Raw genomic sequence first — 24,485 nt, 5'->3', positions numbered from 1 at the left:
ACACAAAGTTAATGCACATGGCTTGATACTTCATATTTTAATATACTCTCTGTCATGTTACAGAAACTATATTTTCTATTTTTGGATCTTCACTTACAAGACTTAATTGCCTTTGAACCTAAAAATTCACTGTCACTATATAAATTTATATTTTAACACATTGAATCAGCCATATATATATATGAACTGAATATACAAACATTAATGTTGAACAAAAAAAACATATTTTAATTTTTTTTATTATATATCTGTCATGATTTACTTATTCGAACAAAAAAATAAATCAAGCTCCAAAAGAACGTACCATTTTCCATTGAAAAAGAAAAGAGAAAAAACTCACTCGTGTATAACACAAAAATCTGCAATGTAAATTGTGGAAAGCAGTTGACATACACTAGTTGAAATGAAAAATATGCATACAATCATATCATCAACCAATCAATCAGTAAGCAGAAACAACCAATTTGTAGTAGAAGATGATATACATACACTAAACAATAATAATAATAATAATATATATATATGCATCCAAAAAACTCATCGCTACAAAAACACCCGCATCTTCAAAACTAGCTAAAAACTCGAATATGAAGTATCCCGACCCGATTACATATTAAAATATAACAACAATAAAAGGACAGTATGTGTTAGCCAGCCATACCTCGGTCCGATGAATCAGAATTCGGAAATGAACTTCACGACTGGCTGACATACAGCACCGGTACCAGCCCAGCCATTTTCCCATCCCTCCCGGGGCGTTTCTTCTTCACCTGAGGAACCAAACATGTTACTAAGATCAAAAATGCATCAATGGACAAACTTCTCATCCAAATATCTATCTTCATTTAAAAAAATATTTTCATTTCTTTTTATTAGTAAAAACCACACTATTCTTTTTTTTTTTTAACTATAAAAAAGAATAAAAAGTACACATTCATATTTAAACATGTGCTAAAAAGTTTGAACACACATTTGAATGACGAATTGAATATAGAAGATAGGAGTTGGAAATCATTATTTGTAGGAAACTTAGAGTGTGTTTGGTTATGATTTCAAACCAATTTTACAGCTTTTTAGTGTTCCTAATAAAAATACATTATTTACTCTTATAAGACATCACATCAAAATACTATTTAAACTAAAATTCAAATTAGAAAAAAAAAAAAGGACTCAAACTCAAATCAAAACCAAACAAACCAATATAATTCATGAAGCCTGAAAGTTTGTGATAGTACTTACGTAGTACCAACCATCTACTTCATCTTCAATCTCAACGTCTTCGCCGGCTGTAAGATTAAGCTGCAAAACATATAAACAAAAACGAATTGGTATGGTTTAGTACGGTGCGATTGAGCCAAAAGGGATGTAAATTGAACTCACCTCGTCGTCTCCACCAGCAGTGAAGTCGTAAAGTGCTGTCCCGAACTGTGGGTTACCACTAGAAGGTCGCCCTTCATCGGCTAAGGGATTCTCAAATGACTCGAATCTTCTGTGATCAGGAGATGAATATGGAGGAGGTTCTTCGGTTATCTGCAGAAAAACCACAGATAAGACTTTCTTATCTTTGTATCATTAAACGTGGAAGAAATGGGTTCTGGGGACAACCGGGGATGCAGGAGCTTCGTATCCATATCCACTATATCGGCTTCCACTGGATTTGTCCTGCATTGGCAACTCAAAAGTGTCATATATCGTGCAGCTGATATTTAATTGAGTCAACGTTTCAGCGGGTAGACGAGGAACTGTTTTGAGTGTAGTAACCTTTAGAGAAAGTGCAATCTATCTTTTCAACAGTAGCTCAAAAGACAAACGACAAAAGATATCTAGAGTTTCTTTGATGCATTTCAACTAACAACCCTTAGAAGGTCACATGAGAAAATATACGATTTCTTTACCAATAAAATAAATTATATGCTTTTTTATTGAAAAGGAAGGACATATTTTTTGCAGATCTATAATTTTGGGATTTGTATTAGAACGTTTATTTATATATCACATTTCTTCATATACTCTCGACGGAATTTAAACCATTAAAGCTAACAATCTGAAAAATTAAATAACGAGTCAGTTCGTCCTTGTTTAAAATGGTTGGTTTTTATGATGAGTTTTCTTTCCGAGATTTCCCATACCTTGAACTGAGAGGATCCAGAAGGTTTTGAACCAAATAACGATGGATAGTTCATTCCTCCAAAATGAGAGGATATCGATGTCTCGACAGATCCAGTTGAGTCTGGGGATGAGGAGCCAGATGATCTGGCATCATATTCCTGCAAAAAATTGTTATATTCAATAACAGGGTGTCCATTCACAGAGACTTAAGAGACCAATGCTGTACAGCATAGCAGGAAACCTAACCTCCATTTCTGTAGTTTCCAGGAGAGTCTTAGCCCACATATCATCGTAACTCATTGAAGGTCTAGAAATAACATTCTCTTCCTCAACATCAGGAGCATCAGTACCAGCGCCAGCTAGAAATTCATTGACCTAACATACAGAATAAATATGAGATCTTCAAATAAAGGGCAGAGAGCATGGCTAACAAACAAATCCCTACTACTTTGTTTTCATGAGAATGCCGTCAGAATCCATCCCTACACTCAACAATTTCCATGCAAACTTCTATTTAAACGAATATAGTTTGGGCATCTGAAGGTATGTGAAAGAACTTAAAAATATATAGAATGACATAACCACTTCCTCGACACATTAAAATTTCATGTGACATGATCTTAGTGAATAACATAGATTGGCAATTGCATATGCAAACTTAGTTGTACACTGAAGAAACATGAAAAACCTCCAATAAGCAGCAGAGTGCTGCTCTTCAGTGGAAATGACAGACAATGTAAGTCTGTCAAACAGCCAAACCCACCCCACCCCATAGTATAACTGAGATACTGACTTAACCTCTCAGTCCTGACTTAACTGAGTTACAATGGTTACAGTTAAGAGATGAAAAATCTGCTGTAAGATATCAACCAAATTATTAAGAAAGAGTTGCATGAATATATAATAACACCACAGCCTTATAATTATATAAAATATATTCAGAAACTAAATAATATTCTAATTTAGTAATAGATATCCAAATATCTGTAGAATATAAATATATTATAAGCATAAATGACTAGTAAAAAAATAATGGCTTCTGTTTCCACTGGATTTCTGGATCCAAATCCATAGCACTCGAATCCAGGCTTGGTGCAAATTCCTACTCCCTACCCAAGTGATTAGTATGCTAAGCTCTAATTGGAAACAGACTCAACACGTCAGGCTTCCATGATGTAGCGCATATAACCTCCCAATTGGATAATCTACTTTCTGAATTAGTCATTCCATAATTTTAAACATGCAGAGCATGCTTCATGTATTAATATTGAACTGTCTGAATAGATTTAACTCAATTCCATTTGTTATATTTTAAGAGACTGGTAGACTCTTACCCTGTTCATGGCAGGCGCACCATCATCACCAAGGTTTGCTGCCCAAAAATTAACAAGGTCATCATCAAGTGGTTCTGGCTCATTAGACTTTTTCTTGGTAGCTTCATAGATGAAGTCAGGAATCTTTGGCTTGGATGTTTCATAAATAAGATCAGAAATGCCTGTGGCAACAGCAGGATCACTGAGGCCTGTTGATGCACTTATATTATGTCGAGTGCGATAGATGTCAATCAGTTTTGCACTGTTCCAATGTCATAACCAAACAGAACATAGTCAGATTGGAATTTTTCTCCAAATTGAGCATTTTGTAGTAACATTTATAGAGACCAAAAGTTACAAAAACAATCAACGAGAAGAGAGACTATGTTGAATGACCACCATGTACAGAGGCATAAGCATAAGCTGTGTGAAAAGTGTAGCATTTGATATCAAATCCCCCATGTCCTCACATGTAAGAGGAACTCATGTTACAAATCCTTAAACATGAAACATGTTTATAAAAGGGTGTCAATCACAATTGAAAAAAGGCCCCTTATCCTTCACAAAAGTAGCTAGCATGACCTAAAATAGCTAGTGTACAATCTTCTACAATCTATAAAGTACTTGCTAATTAGTTTGAATATATCAGAAAAGGTCTGAACTCCATGTTCATCCTTCCAATAATTATTCACATTCAACTTGAAACAGAGATTGGAAATCAAATTAGATTTGAAAGGGTATGAACATGGAAATAACCAATGAAAGCTGTCCAATCCCTAAGAGAAAGATATCTAAGTGATGTAATTCTAGTGATCTACTATTGTGGAATCTGTGTTTCAACTCTAAATAAGAGGTCATTGTAATGTATATCTAACAGAAAGGTAACATGTTTAACTAGCATTATAAATATTTTCTTAAAAATCTTTGTAGGGTGCCTATAATAGTTATAATTTTAGGAACAAGCAACGGATATGCAGCCATAAGGATTAGCTTATCAGAAAATAGTTGAAGCATAAGAGGAGAAAAGGAAGCACCTTGTTGGTCCCAGAGGCAGATACTTTGATCTAGGAACATAGCAAAACAGAGAGACAAGGTCTAGCAACCTCTCATGAGTTTCATAAAGCTTCTTAAGTTCGTCATCTGTCCATTCCTTTTTGGCATTGTCATGATTGCGCATCTCCCTAAAAATTTAAGAACCAAAAGAAGTTAGATTTTCTTTCAGAAAGTCAGAGATGGAGGGGGTTTAAAAAAAACAAGAAAGAAAGAAAGAAAAGAAACAGCTTACTTTATGAGTTCATCTTGTGCACTATACATTTCATCTAGGACTTTCAACATAGGACTTATTAAAGATCCAAGGCCTGTGCCACTTGCTCCCTGGTCTTCGCCATTACTTGTATGCATGTCAGAAAACTGTGACTGAACACCACCTTGAGCCAAAGTGTGCAAAAATTCATAGATCTGCAGCCTATAAGGCTCGCCAGATCTAATTGCAATAGTGGTAAGAGCTTGAATGGCCACAATGCGAATCTGGAGCAAACAAATCAGTTGGATAAAGTTCAAGTTTAGCCCAGATGAATTCAAATATATTTCAACCATGTATTCTTTTTTATTTTTTTTGGAAAGGAAGTGGATTTACTCAACCACAGGTGAAGTCCTATATACCACTTGATCTTTCAAGAAACTGCCAACTACAAGAATCACTTTGCCTACTGGATTACGGAATCAGCTAACCAATCAAAGTAAATTTATTGTTTCAGTTCAAAGTTAGTCATCACAAAAATTCAAAGAGACCAGAAATATGGCCAGTCATATTACTTGAGAATTCAAATAACTTGCTCAACTTAAGTTACTTCCTCTAATGACGTGGGAGGCCTTTATTTATTTATTTATTTATTTATTTTATCAGAAACTTTTATATATATGGTTCGTATACATAGTAAGATCTTATCATCATTTGATAGCAAACAATTTTCTTCATAATGTTAAAGCTACTTAGCATGTTTGCAGTGGCTTGAAGAGGGTGGGAGCAAAAAATCGATTGCAACTTACAACAACAAAATTATTCCAGAAGAAGGATGCCTCATAAATCATCATAATTGAACCTTGCAAAAAGACTGTAACCATTTTTTCAGGTAAGGAACACAAAATACACACCTCCCAGCTGCCACTGAAAGCACACCTTTGAAGTCGAGTTAGAGCACCAGCAAGTGTAGGATTACGAGAGCTTGCAGCAGCAACCATTTTGTCTGCATCCAACATCATCAATGCAGTCCCCGGCGGGGTTGCTGACTCCCAAGCATATTCAGAAGCAGCATAATTTGCATTTTCTCCAAGGAACCAAACCTGTAAGTGTTTGGGGAGAAAAATAAATGCACACAAACAGTAGCACAAAGGAAAAATATCATCTGTGCACCTGACGAAACTTTTAACCAATCTAATAAACAAGAAACATATTATAATATCAAATAACTTACTGCTGCTTGAACTAATCTCAGCAAAGCAAGTGCTGACTTTGGATCAGATGCAGACACCTTATCAATAGAGGTAAGCCCTGTGACTAAGCCAGGTTGGGGAGGTGATAAATCAAGAACTATTGTAACAGCTTCAAGAGCTGTGTGTTTTCCTTCTGGTCCAGCTCCAACCAAACAAGTCTACAGAATACACAAGCATTAGACAACAAAAATTATACCATATCGATAGCAGCTACAAACCATTAAATAGCATTGCCTAGGCATACTTTCCAAAGAAGTTGGAGCACATCAGCATCAATTTTCCCAGGAACTTTAGTGGCAAATACTCGAGCAACTTCAAGAAGAGTGACTGCCATATCTGGGGTAGCCTAACCATAACAAACAAGGAAAGAGGGAGGTAAGAATACCACAAGCAACAGTGATGTTTATCCTCCAGCATAAAGGTGCATACAAAACCCATGAGCGAAGAATCAAGATATAAAAGGTGCATACAAAACCCATGAGCGAAGAATCAAGATATAAAAGGTGCATACAAAACCCATGAGCGAAGAATCAAGATATAAAAAATGAAATAATCATGAAACCATGAAAATACAAGACAAGGTCTAGAATTTCTTTCGATCCACCTAGTGCACCACAACTTAATTTTATTAAAAAATAACATCTTTCTAGTCTTGCATAATGCGAATTACATGCAGTAATTGCTCCACTGGATTCAAGTACCTCCTTCCCATATTAACATACACCAAATCATTGCCTCTTTTTTTCATGGTCTTTCATCTATGCAGCTAAAAATTTGGCTCCATATCATTAAAATGATTCTACTCTCCAGAATATATGTATACACCCAAAAAATTGCAAATCTACAACAAAAAATCAACATAGCTAAGTGACAAACAGTTTCCATACTGGTCTTCATGCTAATTCAAGGCTCTCAACAGTAATAAATGTCCAAATATTACGATTAGTCTACACCACATTCATCATACAACTGGAAAAAGACCATATTCAATAGGAAAAATTGTACTCTTTACACATCCTAAGTACCTTGAAGCGAGCATGCAACGTCAGCAATATATCATTCAACAGCGTTGCCGGCCAAGATGGATCAGAGAGCTCAGATGCAATGATGGATTTTAGTTCATCAAAAGATTCATATGGACTTTGCATCCATATGAGTGCTTTAATCACCATAGCACGCACGTAAACACATTCACATGCAACAGTTGTTCGTACAACCTCCATTAGTGAAGCTAGCATATTTGCAACTGTGTCCTTAGGACCCATCCCGTTTGATATCGCAGAAATTTTACGAGAACCTTAGAGCAAAAAATTGAAACAGATAAAATGAAATAGCTAAGACAGAAAGTCAATTTAAGAAAGAAAAACAAGTACTGATCAATTTTACTAGTTGATGCTTTGGAAACAAAATCTTTCTGCATAGCATTGTAAGAATGATGACTGAATTGATAGTATATTGCACCTAATCCAGGGCAAAGAACAAATGATTAAGAAGTTTGAATGTTGAGGCGCATTATTATTTATGATTATCCAGGATTTTAGCATACTTAGGAAAATGTCATACTTGCAATGTTCAGCTGCTATATATCCAATTTGCAAAAACTCTGCCTTAATAAGAAGCTTTATCAACTAGCTTGCTGTGAAGCAGATTTATTGGAAAATAATAATAATAATAAATTAGGCAACATATTAGGTAAGTCGTGTTTTACAGTTGAACCAAGTTCAAGGTCCTTAGAAAATCCAATTTGCAACTAAAACTTGGCTATGCTTAACTAAGCAGTTCTATCAACTAACATTCTGGGGAACATTTATTAGAAGGAATTGGTAATATATCAGGTACTCCTATTTTGCAGATGAAGAAACTTAAGGTTTCTTAGAATACATGGATGATTAGGATTAAAAATTTCAAGGTCTTGAAGAAATTCAATGGCAGCATTTACTTTACACTACCATTTTATACTGAATTACCTGATAATTAGTGCAGCATTAAGAAGGAAGTTAAGCAGATAGTAATATTAATCAAGGAAAAGTTACAAGCAATATTTTGAATTGGCAACACTGCAGGCATGCAGACAGACTAGGAACCTTCTCGAACTGTGAAGTGCAGAAACCAGTAAAGATTGGTTTGAATTTTAAATCAGAGACTACGCTTAGAATAATCTAAGCAAAAGAAATGAAAGAGATTAACTAAAAGCTGGATATATTATGTTGGCCACATAGTCATAACTAAACTACCTTCAGATGGTGCAGTAGGATTTATGTCTGGATCATATGCATCATTTTCGGAAAACGTATTAACTTCAACCCCTTCATCAATATCTTGTAATCCTAATGCAAAAGCAGCTGCACGACTTTTTCCCATCTCCTGTACAACCCTTGCAGCTGCATGCAATACTGGCCGTGAAAAACTTCGAAAAGAACTTTCCATCCTGAAAATAAACACAAAAAGAAATTGATGCTCATCCAAAATCCATTCTGTGACAATATGAACATAAAAACTGATTTCTAAAAAGTGCGCACAAATCAACTCATATGTTTATATAGAAGAAGCTCTGACCTCCGCATGACTAGTTTGATAAGTGGTTGAGGACGTTTTGTCTTCGAAGATTTATCTTTTGTAGATTTTGATTGAGATCCATCTTCCAAACTAGAGTCCTTTGCAGAAGGCCCATCTGGAATCTTGAGCATTTCCCTACTCAACCGATACCACCCAGCTGCTCTTTCCTCAGTCCTGGATAGAGCAATAGAGAAAAATATATAAACTTGGTCGTGTTTTGTAAATAATCAATAATGTACGTATGGTTATATCAATCATATACTTATCAATTATCAACCACCAAAATATAAGTTGGGTGAAAGTTTCAAACAGCATAATTGTTCTATGCACCTCTCTGAATTATCAAATTTGCCCAGTACACAAAGTATAGCCTCAAAACAAACTCTTTCACTAGGGTCCAAAAGAAGTTGATACAGGATAGAGTTGAAGTGAGACTTGATATCAGGACGTTCTGCACAGAAAACATTCAGATATCATTACACTTGCATCTGTTATCACACTCAAATTTCAATAAATGGAAGTTAACATTAGAATTTAAAACAAAATGTACCATCTAAAGCTCGAGCTCTAGACAATGCATGGCACAATTTAGCAAGTGCCACTCTGGCAAGAACATCGTGCAAGTGGAGAACATCCTGCAGAGCGCCTGATTGATAGAAACTTCTATAATAATTAAAGAAATTCAAGGAAAGTTGATAAAGAAATGAGAAGCCAAGGAATATAGGCCGTACCACCAGGTTGCGCATGTGTGCCTGCAGACATCAAAAACCAAGAGAAAGAAATGTCAAAAAAATCTACCTCAACCTAAGACAACCAACTGCATGGACATAGTACCGTATTGCTACTAAAATTAATTCTATTCTTGAGCATCTTATGCCAACAGAACTAATTCTACTTAAACTATGAAAGCAAATTAGCCACTTACTCTTAAGACAATAAAAAAGTTGCCTCTAAAAATTAATATGGTATAAAATAGATTTTCGTACAAACTGTAATTTCAATATGATATTTTTACAAATTTATATTAGGATTATGGAACATCATTACACCTTTCAGATGGTCCAGATGATTCACGGCTGCACGAGAAGGCCTTCACAATAGAGAATTGATTCCCCAATCAATTATTTTTGAATTAGAGAAAATAAATCCTCTTTTCCTTTAAGTTCAATAAAGGGAAAGCCATTACACTATTTGTGTATGGGTATGGACATTTTGTTTTAGCAATCTATTTGGATCATTTATCTTGACCTAGCTAATAATTTCTCTCGAACACCTTTAGAGAGTAATTTAAAAAGAAGAAATGAAACAACACAACAGTTCATAAATAAAAGTATCTACAGAATCCCCAGATAAACAGAAAGGCAGAAATAAACTTCGCAATAATTGAAGCATGCTCTACTTAATTATCACAGAACTACCTAAAACACTACTGAAAGTTCAATAAGTGCACTGTCAAATATTAAAAACTTTACAAAGAAACACCACCACCACCAGTAAGTTTTAAAGAATTGGTTAAACTTCAAACTGATCACATTTACCTAATGCCATTGCAACTGCATAGGGATCTTTTGTGGATAATTCTGATAAAATTTCCAGTGCATGCCTTACTGCAACTGGATCAGAGAACGAAACACTGCAACAACAGGAGATAGCACGTTGGCATCCAAAACTATATAAGTCTGCATGTACAGGGAAACTACTTTGAATCTCCATCCAACATATTACTGACATACATGGCAGAAAACAAACATGTTTGGCAACCTTTTTTTTTAAAAAAAATATGAAGAGGGGTATATTTTTGTCATATACAAAACGGATAATATCAAAATGCATGTGTCGATTTGATTTTGTATTTTATATATATTTCATTTATAGATAATATTATATTAATATAATAGTTGCATGATGAAACAAACAATATACAGGGAGAATGATTAATTTTTGAAGCATGTATACAACTAAAAGTGAAGAGATGGTAGTGTGTGTGGCTTATGCGAGCATAGAAATTTGAATTACATAGAATTCACAATGCCACAATGACTGAAGTTTGAAATGATACAGTGACACAAGTCATTAGTTATCCTTGATAAATTATCTACTGTGTCATCATTGGCAGAAAGGATACAATATTCTTCTTTGTATCAACTTTATCAATGATGTTAAACAGATTCATTTAATAACAGCACCATAATTAACTTGCCAGAATATATTCTTCGTTTTGAACCTAAAAAGACTTGGCTATCTTAATGAGTTACATTTATAATTAATAAGAAAGGTGTTATATGTCTCTGTGATTCTTCCAGCAGAAATATCTTGTCATGCATTGTCTAAAGTCATTGAGCAGTTTGTCAAGTTCCAAAACAAACCATATCCAAGGGAAATATAAGACCTCTATGAAATGGATAACAAAATGTTTGAGGAACGATGAGACTGAGGAACTTCCAACTTGAGAGAAGTGTTTAAGAAAACATTTAAATGGACAGTGATAATCAATACACAATGACCATAGTGAATATTTCTAGATTGCAAAATATTATTTAGAAATTTAATACCAGTGAAGATTTACGTGTTGAATATTTTTACAATGGATAACAAGCCAGTGTAATGTTAGATAATAATCACAGCAAAGACAATCACTAAATTGATCAGGTTTGAAGAGAAGCACAGTATCAGATACCATGAAAGTTATAACATGACTATTTCGTTAGTTATGCTCGCAGTCCATAAGTCCACATAATAAAAGCATCAAAGAAGGTAAGTGGCTAACCCTTGTACAGCACGGTGAAGAAATACAGGATTTCCTGGATCTAGAGGAAGTCTTCTCAAAGCACTTAAGGCTGCATATTGCAAATTGCTCCGAATGATAGACTGATAAGTTATCATCAGCATAAAAAGAGGTCAACAGCATACTTACTTACATAGTCATGATGCCACCAAAAAGAACTAAATTATACAAAAATGTATAGGTATATGAGCTCTCTATGGGTTTCAATTTGATATAAATATGCACCAAAGATAGACCAACATTCATAATCGAAGTACAATAAACACAAAAAAAAATACAAGGAAAAAGAAAATAAATGCAACAGACAGTAATAAAATTGAACTGGGATTTAAAGAAGACACGGTGTCATAAGAACGCATACAGCAGTAAGGCACTGCATCACATTATCTAGTAAACATTCATCATTGTGATAAATATATTCAAAGTTCCAAAACAGTAAATATTAGTAGATGATCTTTAGATGAATAAAGAAAATTGTTGATAGGGTGGAAGAAATTGAAACAGTTCAGGCTCAATTTCAACTTAGATGTTGAGACGTTGCAGGTTTGCAGCTAATTTATCTGAAAGATAACTCATCAATATAGCAATCTACTGAATCAAGAATACACATAGAAGGATGAAGATTGAAGCATCCACTCAATAATTTGGAGATATGTGCGATGATTGTTGGATGTCAAAACAATGGGAGATTGGTCCACGGAAAATTTAAAATGACACTCCATGCTTACCTCAACTTAAAAGGAAAAAAGATGTGAATTGCAATAACCAAGAAAATTCAGAAAATAGAAATAAGATATACAACGTAAAATATAGTAATATGATTACCTCTTTATCACCCCCCTTCGTCCCAAATATGCCCTTTTTTTTCTTTTGGGGGTCTGCAACCTGGCATTCAACATTTTGTGTGAGAAATCAAGATATTGTACATTTCATGGTGATGATAAGAAGATGAAAAACGCATGATACCACTAAATTATTATAGAAGAAAAAATGCTAAAATGGTAATGTATAAATAACAGCAAGCTGACTCCAATTAACAGTTTTATGGAATAATGGGTAAAAAAATGATGAAATTATTTTATCACGCCAAGATAGTGCAAAAGAATCTCAAAGTAGCACAAACAACAGCCGCACTTCTCACTTTGACTGAAGAGCCCCCTATAGCATCTCCAAAAAGTCTGGATGAGATTTATATGTCTAAGGACAAGTTAGATGAAGGAATTAAAACCTAACTGAGTGGTACAAACAATTTCAATAAATGGGGAAGTAACCATAACTGATTTATGATTTTATGTTTGTTACAACAATTTAGTCGGACCCTAACAATGATCAATGGCTCCCTCCTTACTCAACATCCAAAACAAATCAATGCCCCTCTAAGACAAACAAATTTAAATCACAAAAGATAGAAGCCTTACTAAATAAGCGCATATAATATAACATTTTGTTCTCACTCTATAGGCTTAAAAGGTTAATCCATTGATACAGGAACAAACTCCTAGGGTTGAAGGAAGGAGCTCCGGGGGTTAATATAATATCTCATCCCAGTATAAATGATGCTTTAATATTTGGATACATGATTATTTAGATCTTCTCCCACGGTTAAAAGAGCTCAATGACATTGTCCAAGTAGCAAAAACAAAAGGAACAGAAGCTCAACTTTTGACTTTTGATACATAAAGTTAATAGAATGAGCTAACCATTTGGATAATATATCTGTTCTGTTTTTTCTCAAAGGAATTCCTTCAAAGCGTCATGAAAGAGATATATTCACATCTCCACTTAAGACCTTATCACATTAGCTTTTTGTCACTGTCAATAATAAGTCACTCACTTGTCTATATTTTTCAAATGTACTAGAACTCTCTGCTAGCAATTTCTTTCCATATGAGTTACTTTCAGTTTGAGCTGCTTCCTTAATCGAGACTTTTGAGTATCTCACAAATCTCATCATAAATGTTTAGAGTCACTTTAGAAAATCCATCAATTTTGTAGGCCTTTTCAGCATGTGATTCTACAAAACCCATGTATTTCATAAAGTTTCTTAAACAGGCTAACCAAATATCCAAAGCACCATCTTGACAATTGTTCAGATCCAGACATTTGGTTCCAACGCCATACTTCATCGTATGTCAGCATATGACCATATGTACTGATCAGATAGATGTCACATCTGTTTTTATCTAAACCCATAAATAGACATGCACAAGAACACATAATCATCAAACATAATATTGATCTAACCAAAGAATGAAAGCTAGCCTGTGCCACTAAAAAATATGCACAACAGTTCACTAACTTGCTTGAATAATTTAGATCATAGCTCAGTCATCATAATTGTACAATTCAAAGCCATCTGCAGCAAATATTTTAAAAACTAATATTCAAAATACACACGAAATCAACAAAAAATTATTAAACTACAGATGTAACATAAGGGAATAGTGAGATGTGATATATTGTTTAACAAAGTACCATACAAAAATACACTAAAAACATCTAGTAAGTAATCAAACCTTATCCAGAATGCCAAACACAATCTCATACAGCTTTGACAAAAGCTCTCCGTTGCTAGCAGGAGCATAAGTAAGAGCCTTCAATGCTTGCAGCCTCCGTGCATGAACTACAGGTGGAATACAGAGCAATAATCTTCAGAGACACAAAAAATCTTGCTTGGAAAATGCATAAGCTAAATGAAGAACAGATTACAATATTTACTTGCTTTAGATACGCAACCATTACAAGTAGAAATCATAAAATTAAAAAAAGGAGGTCGAGAAGGAAGCCATGTCACACACATGGTATTTAGCAGACAACTGTTAGGATGACCATGATCTGACCATATTTAATCTTCTTGTATTAGCGGCAACACATATTACTCAATATTTCACCAATGCGCACCCAACCAATGAACCTCAAATCATTCATAAAAGCCCAGTATATGGCATAGCTGCTATACAACTTCAATCATTTCAAATTAGTCTACAGCACAAAATTTATTGACACATTGAAAGATATGCTTCTGCTTGAATAAGATAGCCAAGAACAGGTGTAGGCAAGTTAGGAATGGTAAACAATTAGGCATATGATACTTACACATGTACTTTACAACTTCCAACGAAATGGAGAAGATAACAACATCCTATTATTTTACTTCAATATAAGCAAGTGAATAAAGTTTGCAAGGACAATAACCAACTATAACTGAAACTTTTCAGTCACTAATTTAAGGTATCCAAAACTATGGTATAGTAAAATGAGTGAGATTGTGATAAGGTCCAAAAGGTTGCTCTGTAGGTGAAAATAAATGGTTATTGCCAAATTGCCAATCTCTAGTTCATGAAGATTTTACAAGTAAAATTTTCAGGCTTCCTAATGAGTACCAGTGTTGTAGAAACAAAAAATGCAAGGATAGAGATATTTGATATAAGTGAGAAGGCCCGTCACTTACATGCAGGATCTTCATTCAATGCCTCAGAGGTTAACCGCTCTACTACTCGAGGAACAACATCAGCTCTTGTCACACCTCCAACTGCATCTATGTCGGCCAAAGCATCCCAATTTGGTGTAGGTATCCCACCACCAGGGCTTACACCTTGTGAACTGGAGTCCGCTAATATTCTTGCCAAGTAATAATATACATACCGCAACACAGTTTTATCCTCACATTGCTGGTCAAGCTAAAGTTTATAGAAGAAATTATAAGAGTATCAAATGTCATTGTCAGGGAAGGCAACCACCAGTATATGCAACTTGGAAATTGTTGGAAAAAATGCATACCCCCAAATAGCATAAACATAATTTTGGGTTTTGAAACTATATTTTATCCTCATAAGCATACTCCAGCTAAATAAATAAGAATTTTCAAAGGACAGATTCACTAATCAATCTTAATTCAAATCTCTACCATTTATTTTTCCTTTTGAACACTGGCCTAAGCCAATCTCTTTACCCTTCTTCTTCTAAGATAGTGGAGGTAACTCATGTCACGAACCAATACTCATCCTTCTACAAACCTTACATATTCCATCCCTCAAGCTAACAGGTGATAGTATAAAGACATTCAGTCATTGAACCTCATTTCATCTAATAATATCTGACTCAACCCCATAATAACCAATTGAGTAAAACCAAAGCTGCTCCCAATGAATAACATTAACTTCCACACTTTACTGTGTGTGTCAAATTAAAATAACATTTAGAAGCGACCGAATTTGCTGAATACCATTAAAAGTGATGGGGCCAAAGACGGATCAACGGAGTTGTACACAGCAAGTTTAGGAAACACATGATGCACCAACTGCCTCTGTGAACGTTTCTGTACACATACACCAATAGAAAGGGAACTGATTAGGAAACTCACTCAAAGCAAGAAAATCATTGCATTGACAACAGAAAGATGTGAAACAGAGAGATACTTGATCAGATGTGGCTGCTAACTCATGAATACTCCTTGCAAGTTGTGCATACGACACTGGCTGTTGAAAAACAAATGAAATAATGAACAACCGAACTGTTAAATCATACTGCGCTGAAACTATATCAATGAGATTTCATCATCTGCATAAACAAGCCCGTGAAGACTTAACAAGCTCAGTGGAAGTAGCGTCTGGTCATGTAAGGCAAGATAGAATTGTAAACTAGCAATCTCTGTTAATTTACTACCAATGAACAACAAATACCAGATGACCTTAATTATGCAATTGAATCAGATGAGTAAACGCAGCTAACCTGCTGTTTGATTCATCAAGGTCTACGGTTTATTCAACCTCATTTTACTTCTATAAAGAAAAGATGAATAAAACCAGAGTATGTTGCCTCTAACAAACTCAGAAACCACACAAAGAAGAAGAAGAGATCAAGTGAAGTGCAATAGCAACTTCAATCCATAAACGTGGAGAGAACAATACCCTTTTCTTTTGCTTTTGTGGCATAATGTTGGCTCGAACCGGATTGAAAGCAGCCTTCGCAGCAGAGATAGTATCACTCTGGATCTGCAACAGTGTACCCTTCTTCGACTTCCGTTCCGCCGCCACAGGAGCTGCCGCCGCACTCGCAGCCGTGCTCGTCGGCGAATCAAGTGGCGGCGGCGCAGTACCTGACGACGCTGGGGTAGACTTCGACGACGAACCATCCGATGTTATCAGATCCATGAGCGTCGTCCCCGATGAATCCTAAGAAAGAAACAGAGAACGAATCACGCGTAATTCCGAATAACAGACGATCAATGTACAAAATTGAAATTGATTCTGCCGATCGGCAAATGTGAAAATGAGATCAAAAACAGAAACATGAAATTTTTAAAGAAATTACCGCCATGGCGAATAGCTTCGAGGGGATTGAAACAGAGGGACTGGATCTAGCTCTTGCTCCAGTGATGACCTTCTTCTTCCTTCCGAATTGAACTGAATTTTTTTGCAGACTAGCAAAATAGTTCTGCAAACAAATTCTACTTTCTCCTTCAGCACTACAGAATGGACAAATTTACACATTGCACCCTTATTTATATACATATATCAATTTTGCGCTCGATTTATGAAAACACTCCAATTAAAGCCCCATTTTTGTTTTTCCTTTATTTTTTTGTTTATTGCATTATAATAATAATTTTGATATGAGATATTTTGAACTTTTATTGAAAGTAAATATATATATATATATATATTCCCTCACTCCCACTGGAATCGAACCATTTACTTTGAGACACGGTATTTAAGGTGAGGATATTTAATTAGTTAATAATAATTAGTTATGATATTATTATATTATTTTTTATATAATTAATAATATTTATAATTTTAAAATAAATTTAATATATATGATTAAAAAAAAAGTAAAATATATGTTTAAATATTTAAAAATTATATAGCAATTAAAAAATATATGTAATAAATAAAAAATCAATTTTATAAAAGATGTGTAGTTTTAAATATTGGGACGGGTCAACTCTAACACTAGTATAATATTGTCCTCTTTGGGCTGAGCCCGCACGGATTTGTTTTTGAATACCCTCCAAAAAACCTCATGCTAGTGGAGCTTACTTGGGACTTATAAGTTGTCGAATTTTCTTCGCAACTTCCGATGTGGACTTGGGTTTGCACCCCAACATTAAAAATAGATAAAAGTATTTATTTTTATGAGAAGAGAGGTAGAAATAAAGGAGTTTTTAGTGGTCTACGTCATTTATGATGTTGTATATTACGTGGTTAATTAAGTTGATTTATATTTGTTAAATATATTTTGATTTAATAATTTTTAAAAAAAATAGAAATGTGTCAATTGTTACGGGACAGCAAAAATAGAAATAGTGTCAATTGTGAAAGGACAGAGGGAGTATATAATATTAAGGCCCCGTTTAGATTGGCTTCTGACTGGAGCCTTTGGCTTCTACTTCTAAAAAAAGCAGTTTGCACCTGTTTGCATTGGCTTCTGTCTAAAAGCATAAGCAACTTTTGAAGCTGAAAAGTGCTTTTTTTCAGAAGCACATTAGGGATAGCTTCTGAAATAAGCAGAAGCACTTTTCATTTAAAATTATTGTTTTATCCTTAATAATAATAATAAATACAATACGATAATATAATATAATATAAAAATAAATAACTTATATATTATATTTGGATCAAAATTAAAATTTAAATACCGAATTTAAAATAGGAGTATATAAATTTTTAATTATACTTAAATTACTAAATATAATTTATAAAATTTTAAAATAAATTATGAAATACAAATTATTTAATATTATATTGTAATTTTGTGTGTAATTGATATATTATCCTAAAATTAAAATTTTAAAATGTAAATAATCAAAATTTAAAAGTACATTTTTTATACTTCAATTTAATATCTTTAAATACAATTTATAAAATTTAAATTAAATTATAAAAGTGTTATAGAAAAATATTATATTAACAGCATGTCCTCTTAAATAATTTTAACAGTTTAAAAGCATTTTCAACTCTATAACGTTTAAACAGTTTTTTTACAAAAAAATTGCTTTTATAATGATTTATCCAAACACAAAATCGAACTGTTTTTATTTTTGGCTTTTACTTCTACTTCTTCTGCTTTTGACTTCTGCTTATTTTTAAGTCAATTTAAACGAACTTTATAAGAGCGTGAGATATTTAGTATTTAGATCTAATTAATTTTATAAAATATTTAAAATAGAACAGACGAAAAAGAAAAATAGAGATATTGATATTGATCGACAAACAGCAACATAGACGGACGGTGGCAGCTACCAGAGTTGACCGAGGGACGGCACCAAGAGTGGGCGGTTCCGCGGGTAGAATTGTTAGAAGGTGAGGCAGCTGTACAAATTTGGCTAGAATTGAGGACAATAATATAAAATGTTGGTTTTTGTGATTTTTTAAATAAATTTGGCATTTTGTAAATAATAGAAGGGTAAAAAAAATATTTTATAGTTCAAAGTAATGTAATCTTATGTTTAAAGAGTTTTAGGAAAAAAAGAATATATGGGAAGTTTAAATAAAGTTTTGAGCCGTTTGGAATTTTATATGTAATTCAGTAAATTTTTATTTAAATAATATTTTGATATAATATTTTTTTTTTATTTTTTTTTTATTTATTATTATTTTTTATTTTTTCTATGACGTGGAAACCTACGGTCGCTATCCGAAAGTGTGGGTAAATTCTGGCCGAACGTAATACTCTGTACACTAAGCCGGACTGAAAAGTCACTCAGTAAAAAAACCAATAACCCCCTATAGATCCCGGCTGAACCTAATACTCTGCACATTAAGTCGGACGGAAAAGTCACCCAGTAAAAAAAATAAAAATACTAATATTATATTTTTTTTTTACGTAATTTTAGAAATACTAATATTATATTGAGATAAAAATAAAAATGACTAAAATAACTTTATTAGTATATGTGATATAAAGGTAAATATTTGTGTAATATATTGTAAGTTGTAAAAGTATTTCTAATGTTAGGTAGACAGTATAGTTCTTAAAAAAAAAACATACTTTGTTATAGAACGAACTAAAATAAAAAAATAAATACTTTATGATAAAAAAAAATATAATTTATTTTTAAAAAAGATTACATCAAATACTATCTTTTTATTTTTATTTTTTTTCAAAATTTCAAAAATCTCTATCCAAACATATATTACATTATTTTCTTTCACAAAAATTATATCAAAATATTATTTAAATTAAAAATAAAAAATAAAAATCTAAAACACAAACATTAACCCGAGACATCATCAAGAAAACAACCCCTCTAAACAAAAGATAAATACACATAAAATCTTCTATATTACCACTAATCGAGTATATATATATATATATATATCTCAAATCCATAGACACAAAACAAAAAACCAAAAGCAGTACACAAAACATAAAAACAAAGGAGTAAAAAATATAAAAATAAAAATAAAAATAAACATTCAGTTAAGTTATGAACTTCTTACCATCATAGCAACAACAAACAACCTTCCCTCTCCAAATTTTCTCAACAACATCAAGCCTGGGTGATACATACACAATCCATCCGATCCCTTCCGCGTCGAGTCGAGCCAAACCCGAAAATCGAGCCGCAGTTCTTCTCCTCAGTCAGTCGTCATCGGCTGGCTAATGCAGCATCGGAAACGAGCCTTTCTGACGGTGGTCATGATCTCAGTCTCGGCAGCTTCGAGCATTCTAACGACATCGCCGAAGGCCGGTCTGACGTCGGGATTGCCGTCCCAGCAGAGCGTCATGATCTGGCTGAGGGCGGGAAGGCAGTCGTTAGGAATAGTCGGGCGGACGCCTTTGTTGACCACCGCAAACGCGGCCTGAACGGCAGTCATGTTCTGGAACGGGAGCATTCCCGTGATCAGCTCCCACAGCACGATCCCGAAGCTGTAGACGTCGACTTTTTGGGTGTAGGGTCGGTGCTGGATCATCTCCCTGCAACAAATGGATATAACGATATGGTTAAAATCGAAGAAATGGATAAAATGTCGACAAAAAATGTCAAAAACCAAACCAAACAAACCCTCAAGTTTACTTCATTCGAACAGCAGTAAAAATCAAAGCAAGTATATGTGTAAGTCAGTAAAAAATATTTACAGTGTAACACCGAGGAAAAGTTGACGAGCATTTGGTTGAAAAGAAGGTGAAATGTAATATATTTCATAAAAAACGAATCAAATTAAAGAGCAGTAATTTTCAAGGAGCAGAAAGCTAACGGCATAACTAAAATACGAATTCTTGCCTGAGTTTAAATTCCCGGGACTTATGGTAAGAAAATTAACGGGCTTTCAAATAGTTAAGTGAAGTAATACAAGGTGGACAAATCGACAAAGATCCTTCCACACTGCCCGATAAAAGCAACACAAAAAAGCACGTCTCGGGAAGAGAAGAAGTTGAACTTTCGAAAACCTTTTGTAACTACTAAATGCAATAAAATTTATGGAATAAGAATTTGAAGGTAATAATTGCAACTACTTCCAGACAATATACTTAATCCGGAGCAACTAAAGTAAAGCCGTCGTCACTGAAAACACATTTATTTTTGTACCCGAAAATGTATCTGAACAAACACCTGCACATTTGAGCTGAACATTCTAAGTTCTGACATCATATTTTTTTAAGATATATATATATATATAAAGATCAAATATCAAAACCATGGCTTGTTTTAAGAAAAATAAAGTGAAGAGGAAAGGCAAATCTTCAAGCTTCAGTTTCAAGACGAACTTCGAAAACTAAGAGACTCTTTCTTACCATAAAACAAACTTACAAAATGCAATAATTGATAATTTCAGTATAAAAGATGATAATTGCACTATAAAACAAATCGAACTAAGTTTTACATATATCGAAAAACTTGTTGGTTCGTAGGCAATAAATCTTTCCTTCTTATCAATTTTACACTTCAATCCAAATCTACAGCCTGATACTGAACTCAGAATATTTTCAAACAGAATGGTGACATTCCTATGAGTCTAATTAACAGCCTGAAAAAAATAGTTTATGAATCAATAAATACACGGGAAAATTAGTTAGGGAGATAGATACACAGATCAAATACGTATATTAAAGAACACAAAACGACAAGTATATCAGCCTTAAACACTTAACAGGCCATCCAACAGAATGAACTTGTCACCAAATTTACAATAACTAAAAATGAAGCGCATAAAAAGACAAATGGTATTAAAGCAGGGTGAATCCGATGGCATGTACTTTAACCGAAACAGAATATCTACTTATAGAATAAGTAAAGTGCATGAAAACAAGAAAGTATGAAATAATAACATTTACGCTACCATCCAATACTACGCGCTTGTCGCAAAACTAAATTTGTATAAAGAATTAAATGAAGGATAAAAGTGACAAAAGGAGTCATAATTGAATACTTACGGGGCCATCCAACGGTATGTGCCAGTCTCTGGCGTCATGCCTTCTGTCTGCACTTCAATGCGAGCTACCCCAAAATCAGCAATTTTTATGGATTTGTCGGCCGCAATCAGGAGATTGTCCGATTTCAAGTCTCTGTGAATCAAATTTAAGCCATGAACATATTCCATCCCTCTAGCAACATCCAAAGCCTGTTTTACTGCCAGCTTTAAGGGAACAGCACGGTTCTGCCGCTTTGTCAAGAATTGACGCACCGAACCTCCCTTAGCATATTCAGTGACAATACACCAGACCATAGGCTTGCGGCAGGCGCCAATGAATCGAACAATATTTGGATGCTTCAATCTTGCCAGCATCATCACCTCCTGTTGAAATTGCTGCTCCATCAACTGCGCTCTTTCCGCATCATTTTCTGGCTTTTCTAGAAGCTTAATTGCAACATCTTCACCGTTGTATGTGCCTCTATAGAGTTTCCCAAAAGCCCCTTGAGCAAATGCAGGCCCCATGTTCAGCTTCCTCAGATCAATCGTCCACTCGTCGTAATTCCCAAGGCCCTCGGTCGGATATCGAGGATCCATCAAAGCTTGAGCTAGGGCATCATCGCTTAGCCCATGAGAAGCCTTCCCATGATTCACACTAGCAGCAACAGAATAATTCTTGACGCGCTTGAGGCCTTGGTGATCCAAGATGCGAGTATGCGAACCATTAGATCCAACACTGCTGTCCATCGACATGGCAACAGAGCCCCCGCCATTGCTCATCTGCAAGCTCCCATAACTATCAACTGACATATTCGAACCCTCATCAAGCTTGCGATAGAAATCATAGTTGTCATGATTGTTGTTAAGGCCTATCATTCCAGTAAATTTTGGACCCTCCAACATTTTCTTTTCTTCTCGGTTTCTATACAAAGTAGATGCAACTGAAAGAACTTCGAAAATATTCTATATCTTCTGCAATAGCATTTCTTCTCTCCAACTAGAACACCAAAACCCTATAAAGACAATGGCCATAAAATGTCATATACTCGGTCAGAATTAAAAAAATATATATATCACCTACGCACTTTATTCTCCAAAATAAAACACAAGCTCAAAACAAATTCTAATTCAAGAAACCTTCACATAGAAGAATGGAAATCGAACAAAAGCAGGGTTACATCAAGTTCATCGGAGTTATTTTCCAACATTCATCTAGCGTAACACACACGGTTAGATTCACAGAGCTTAACATAGAAATTTTGTGCATCTAAAATTAAAGGAGAAACAAAGTGGTACCATCATCGAACCCTCATTACTCACACCTCTACTTTATTTTTTGTTTTTCCTTTCTCTTCAGTTGGCAATAATTGCAGTCAACACCAGGCGATTACAATCAAAACTCTAGATTAAAGACAGAAATGGAAATAAATATATATAGAAAAGAAAACCTAAGTACTCAAACTTCATCCAGAAACCCTAAGAAATCAAAGCAAAGATACCAGCAAGTCCATCCACAATTAAACACCATAAAAAATCACACGAAAAAAGCAAAATCACCAAAAATAACATAAGAGATTTTCAAAATCCCCATGAATTCGAAAGGAACCCCGTGATCCAACGATTAAAGTGACAAAAACCACAAAAACAAAGCTCGATCGAGCAGCGCTTGGCCTTACTTCTCGAACCGCTTAACGCAACGCGAACGAACTCAGCTGCGAGCGCGGCAGGACCTTCAGTTCCGCCGAAGCGAGGAACGAGCAGCTCCGGAGAGACAGAGCTAAAGCAACACCAGCTGCGGCGGCGGCGGCGGCAGCGGAGAATCGACGACGGCGATGGAGAGAAAAAATTTGGGGGTAAAAAGGAGGAGTCTTGAATGGGAAAAAATGAAGCGTATGCAGAGCTTCAGTCTTCGTCTCCTTTTTATTTATTAATTTATTTTTTATTTTATTAAAAAAATTAAAAAAAGGGAGAATGCTAAGGTACGTCCGATCTTATATTTGTTATGGTGGGACCCAGATCGTCGATCAATCGTGGCCGTTGATTGAATAGACGGTGGAGATGGGGCCCGCGGAGTAGCGAATACTTGGTCCAAGAAGAAGGTGTGGACCCCACGGGATGGTCAATTTGACTGTGTTGTATGTAAGAAATTAAATAATATTATATATATATATATATATAAAATTAATAAATACCTCATCTAGAAGGGAAAAAATATTCCTTGGCTATAACTAAATTAATTAATTAATTATAGGAGTGTAATGTAGAGAAAGATACACTAATTTTGATAGTTGGTGTTGGAATTTAATTAAAAATTATTGGTTGGAGGATAATTTAAATTTAATTATGATAATGATGTGTATGGGTGCATGTGATAGTTTTGAGTTTGGGGTTGATTGATTGAAATTTTATTTATGTTGTTTGGTTGGGATTTTATTTTTATTTTTAACTTTCACTATTTATAGTTTTTTTTAATATATATTAAAATAAATCATGTTTATATTATATTTACTTTATCCCAATTTAAAGTATTTTTTTACTATTTTCGTCCGTCTTATTCAAAATATTTATTTTTTATTATAATAAAAGTAATTATACATTAATACTAAAATATTTTTTTAATTTTAATATAAATCATAAACGTATTATTATACATTTAATTAATTTTTTTTAATAAATTTATATATAAAGTATAAAAAACACAAATGCCAAAATTATCTTACATAAGTAACCAATAAATATTGAATATTCATTTATATACAAAATATAACAACTATTTCATTTGTTCAAGTAATTGGTGTGTTTTTGGGGTTTGAATTATAAAAATTTAGTTTGAATTTTTTGTATTTAATATATATTTTTATGAGTAATTTT

At 34.0% G+C, this 24,485-nt stretch overlaps 2 protein-coding genes across 2 annotated transcripts; both read right to left on the bottom strand.

Moving 5' to 3' along the window:
• Positions 1–375: 375 nt before the first annotated feature.
• Positions 376–16,735, bottom strand: LOC127263926 (uncharacterized). Its single transcript, XM_051293233.1, has 27 exons — positions 16,570–16,735; positions 16,167–16,430; positions 15,675–15,734; positions 15,482–15,574; positions 14,708–14,936; positions 13,773–13,879; positions 12,082–12,141; positions 11,239–11,339; positions 10,010–10,104; positions 9,203–9,223; positions 9,022–9,117; positions 8,802–8,922; positions 8,472–8,645; positions 8,150–8,343; positions 6,941–7,212; positions 6,160–6,261; positions 5,897–6,073; positions 5,577–5,765; positions 4,708–4,949; positions 4,457–4,603; positions 3,444–3,684; positions 2,356–2,484; positions 2,130–2,267; positions 1,606–1,662; positions 1,381–1,530; positions 1,240–1,299; positions 376–770 (listed from the first exon to the last, which is right to left on the bottom strand). The coding sequence occupies exons 1-27, from the start codon at positions 16,573–16,575 to the stop codon at positions 696–698; spliced, it is 3,600 nt and encodes a 1,199-aa protein (XP_051149190.1). The 5' UTR covers positions 16,576–16,735; the 3' UTR covers positions 376–695.
• Positions 16,736–19,523: 2,788 nt separating this feature from the next.
• Positions 19,524–23,518, bottom strand: LOC127263925 (serine/threonine-protein kinase STY13-like). The gene is made up of 3 exons (XM_051293232.1): positions 23,291–23,518; positions 21,637–22,627; positions 19,524–20,178 (listed from the first exon to the last, which is right to left on the bottom strand). The coding sequence occupies exons 2-3, from the start codon at positions 22,515–22,517 to the stop codon at positions 19,839–19,841; spliced, it is 1,221 nt and encodes a 406-aa protein (XP_051149189.1). The 5' UTR covers positions 22,518–22,627; positions 23,291–23,518; the 3' UTR covers positions 19,524–19,838.
• Between the last annotated feature and the right edge of the window lie 967 nt (positions 23,519–24,485).

Source organism: Andrographis paniculata, unplaced genomic scaffold (assembly GCF_009805555.1).
Source record: "Andrographis paniculata isolate CXL003 unplaced genomic scaffold, ASM980555v1 Contig69END, whole genome shotgun sequence".
Lineage (NCBI taxonomy): Eukaryota > Viridiplantae > Streptophyta > Magnoliopsida > Lamiales > Acanthaceae > Andrographis > Andrographis paniculata.
The sequence above is the reverse complement of the archived record's forward strand: the minus strand, read 5'-3'. Positions and strand labels throughout refer to the sequence as shown.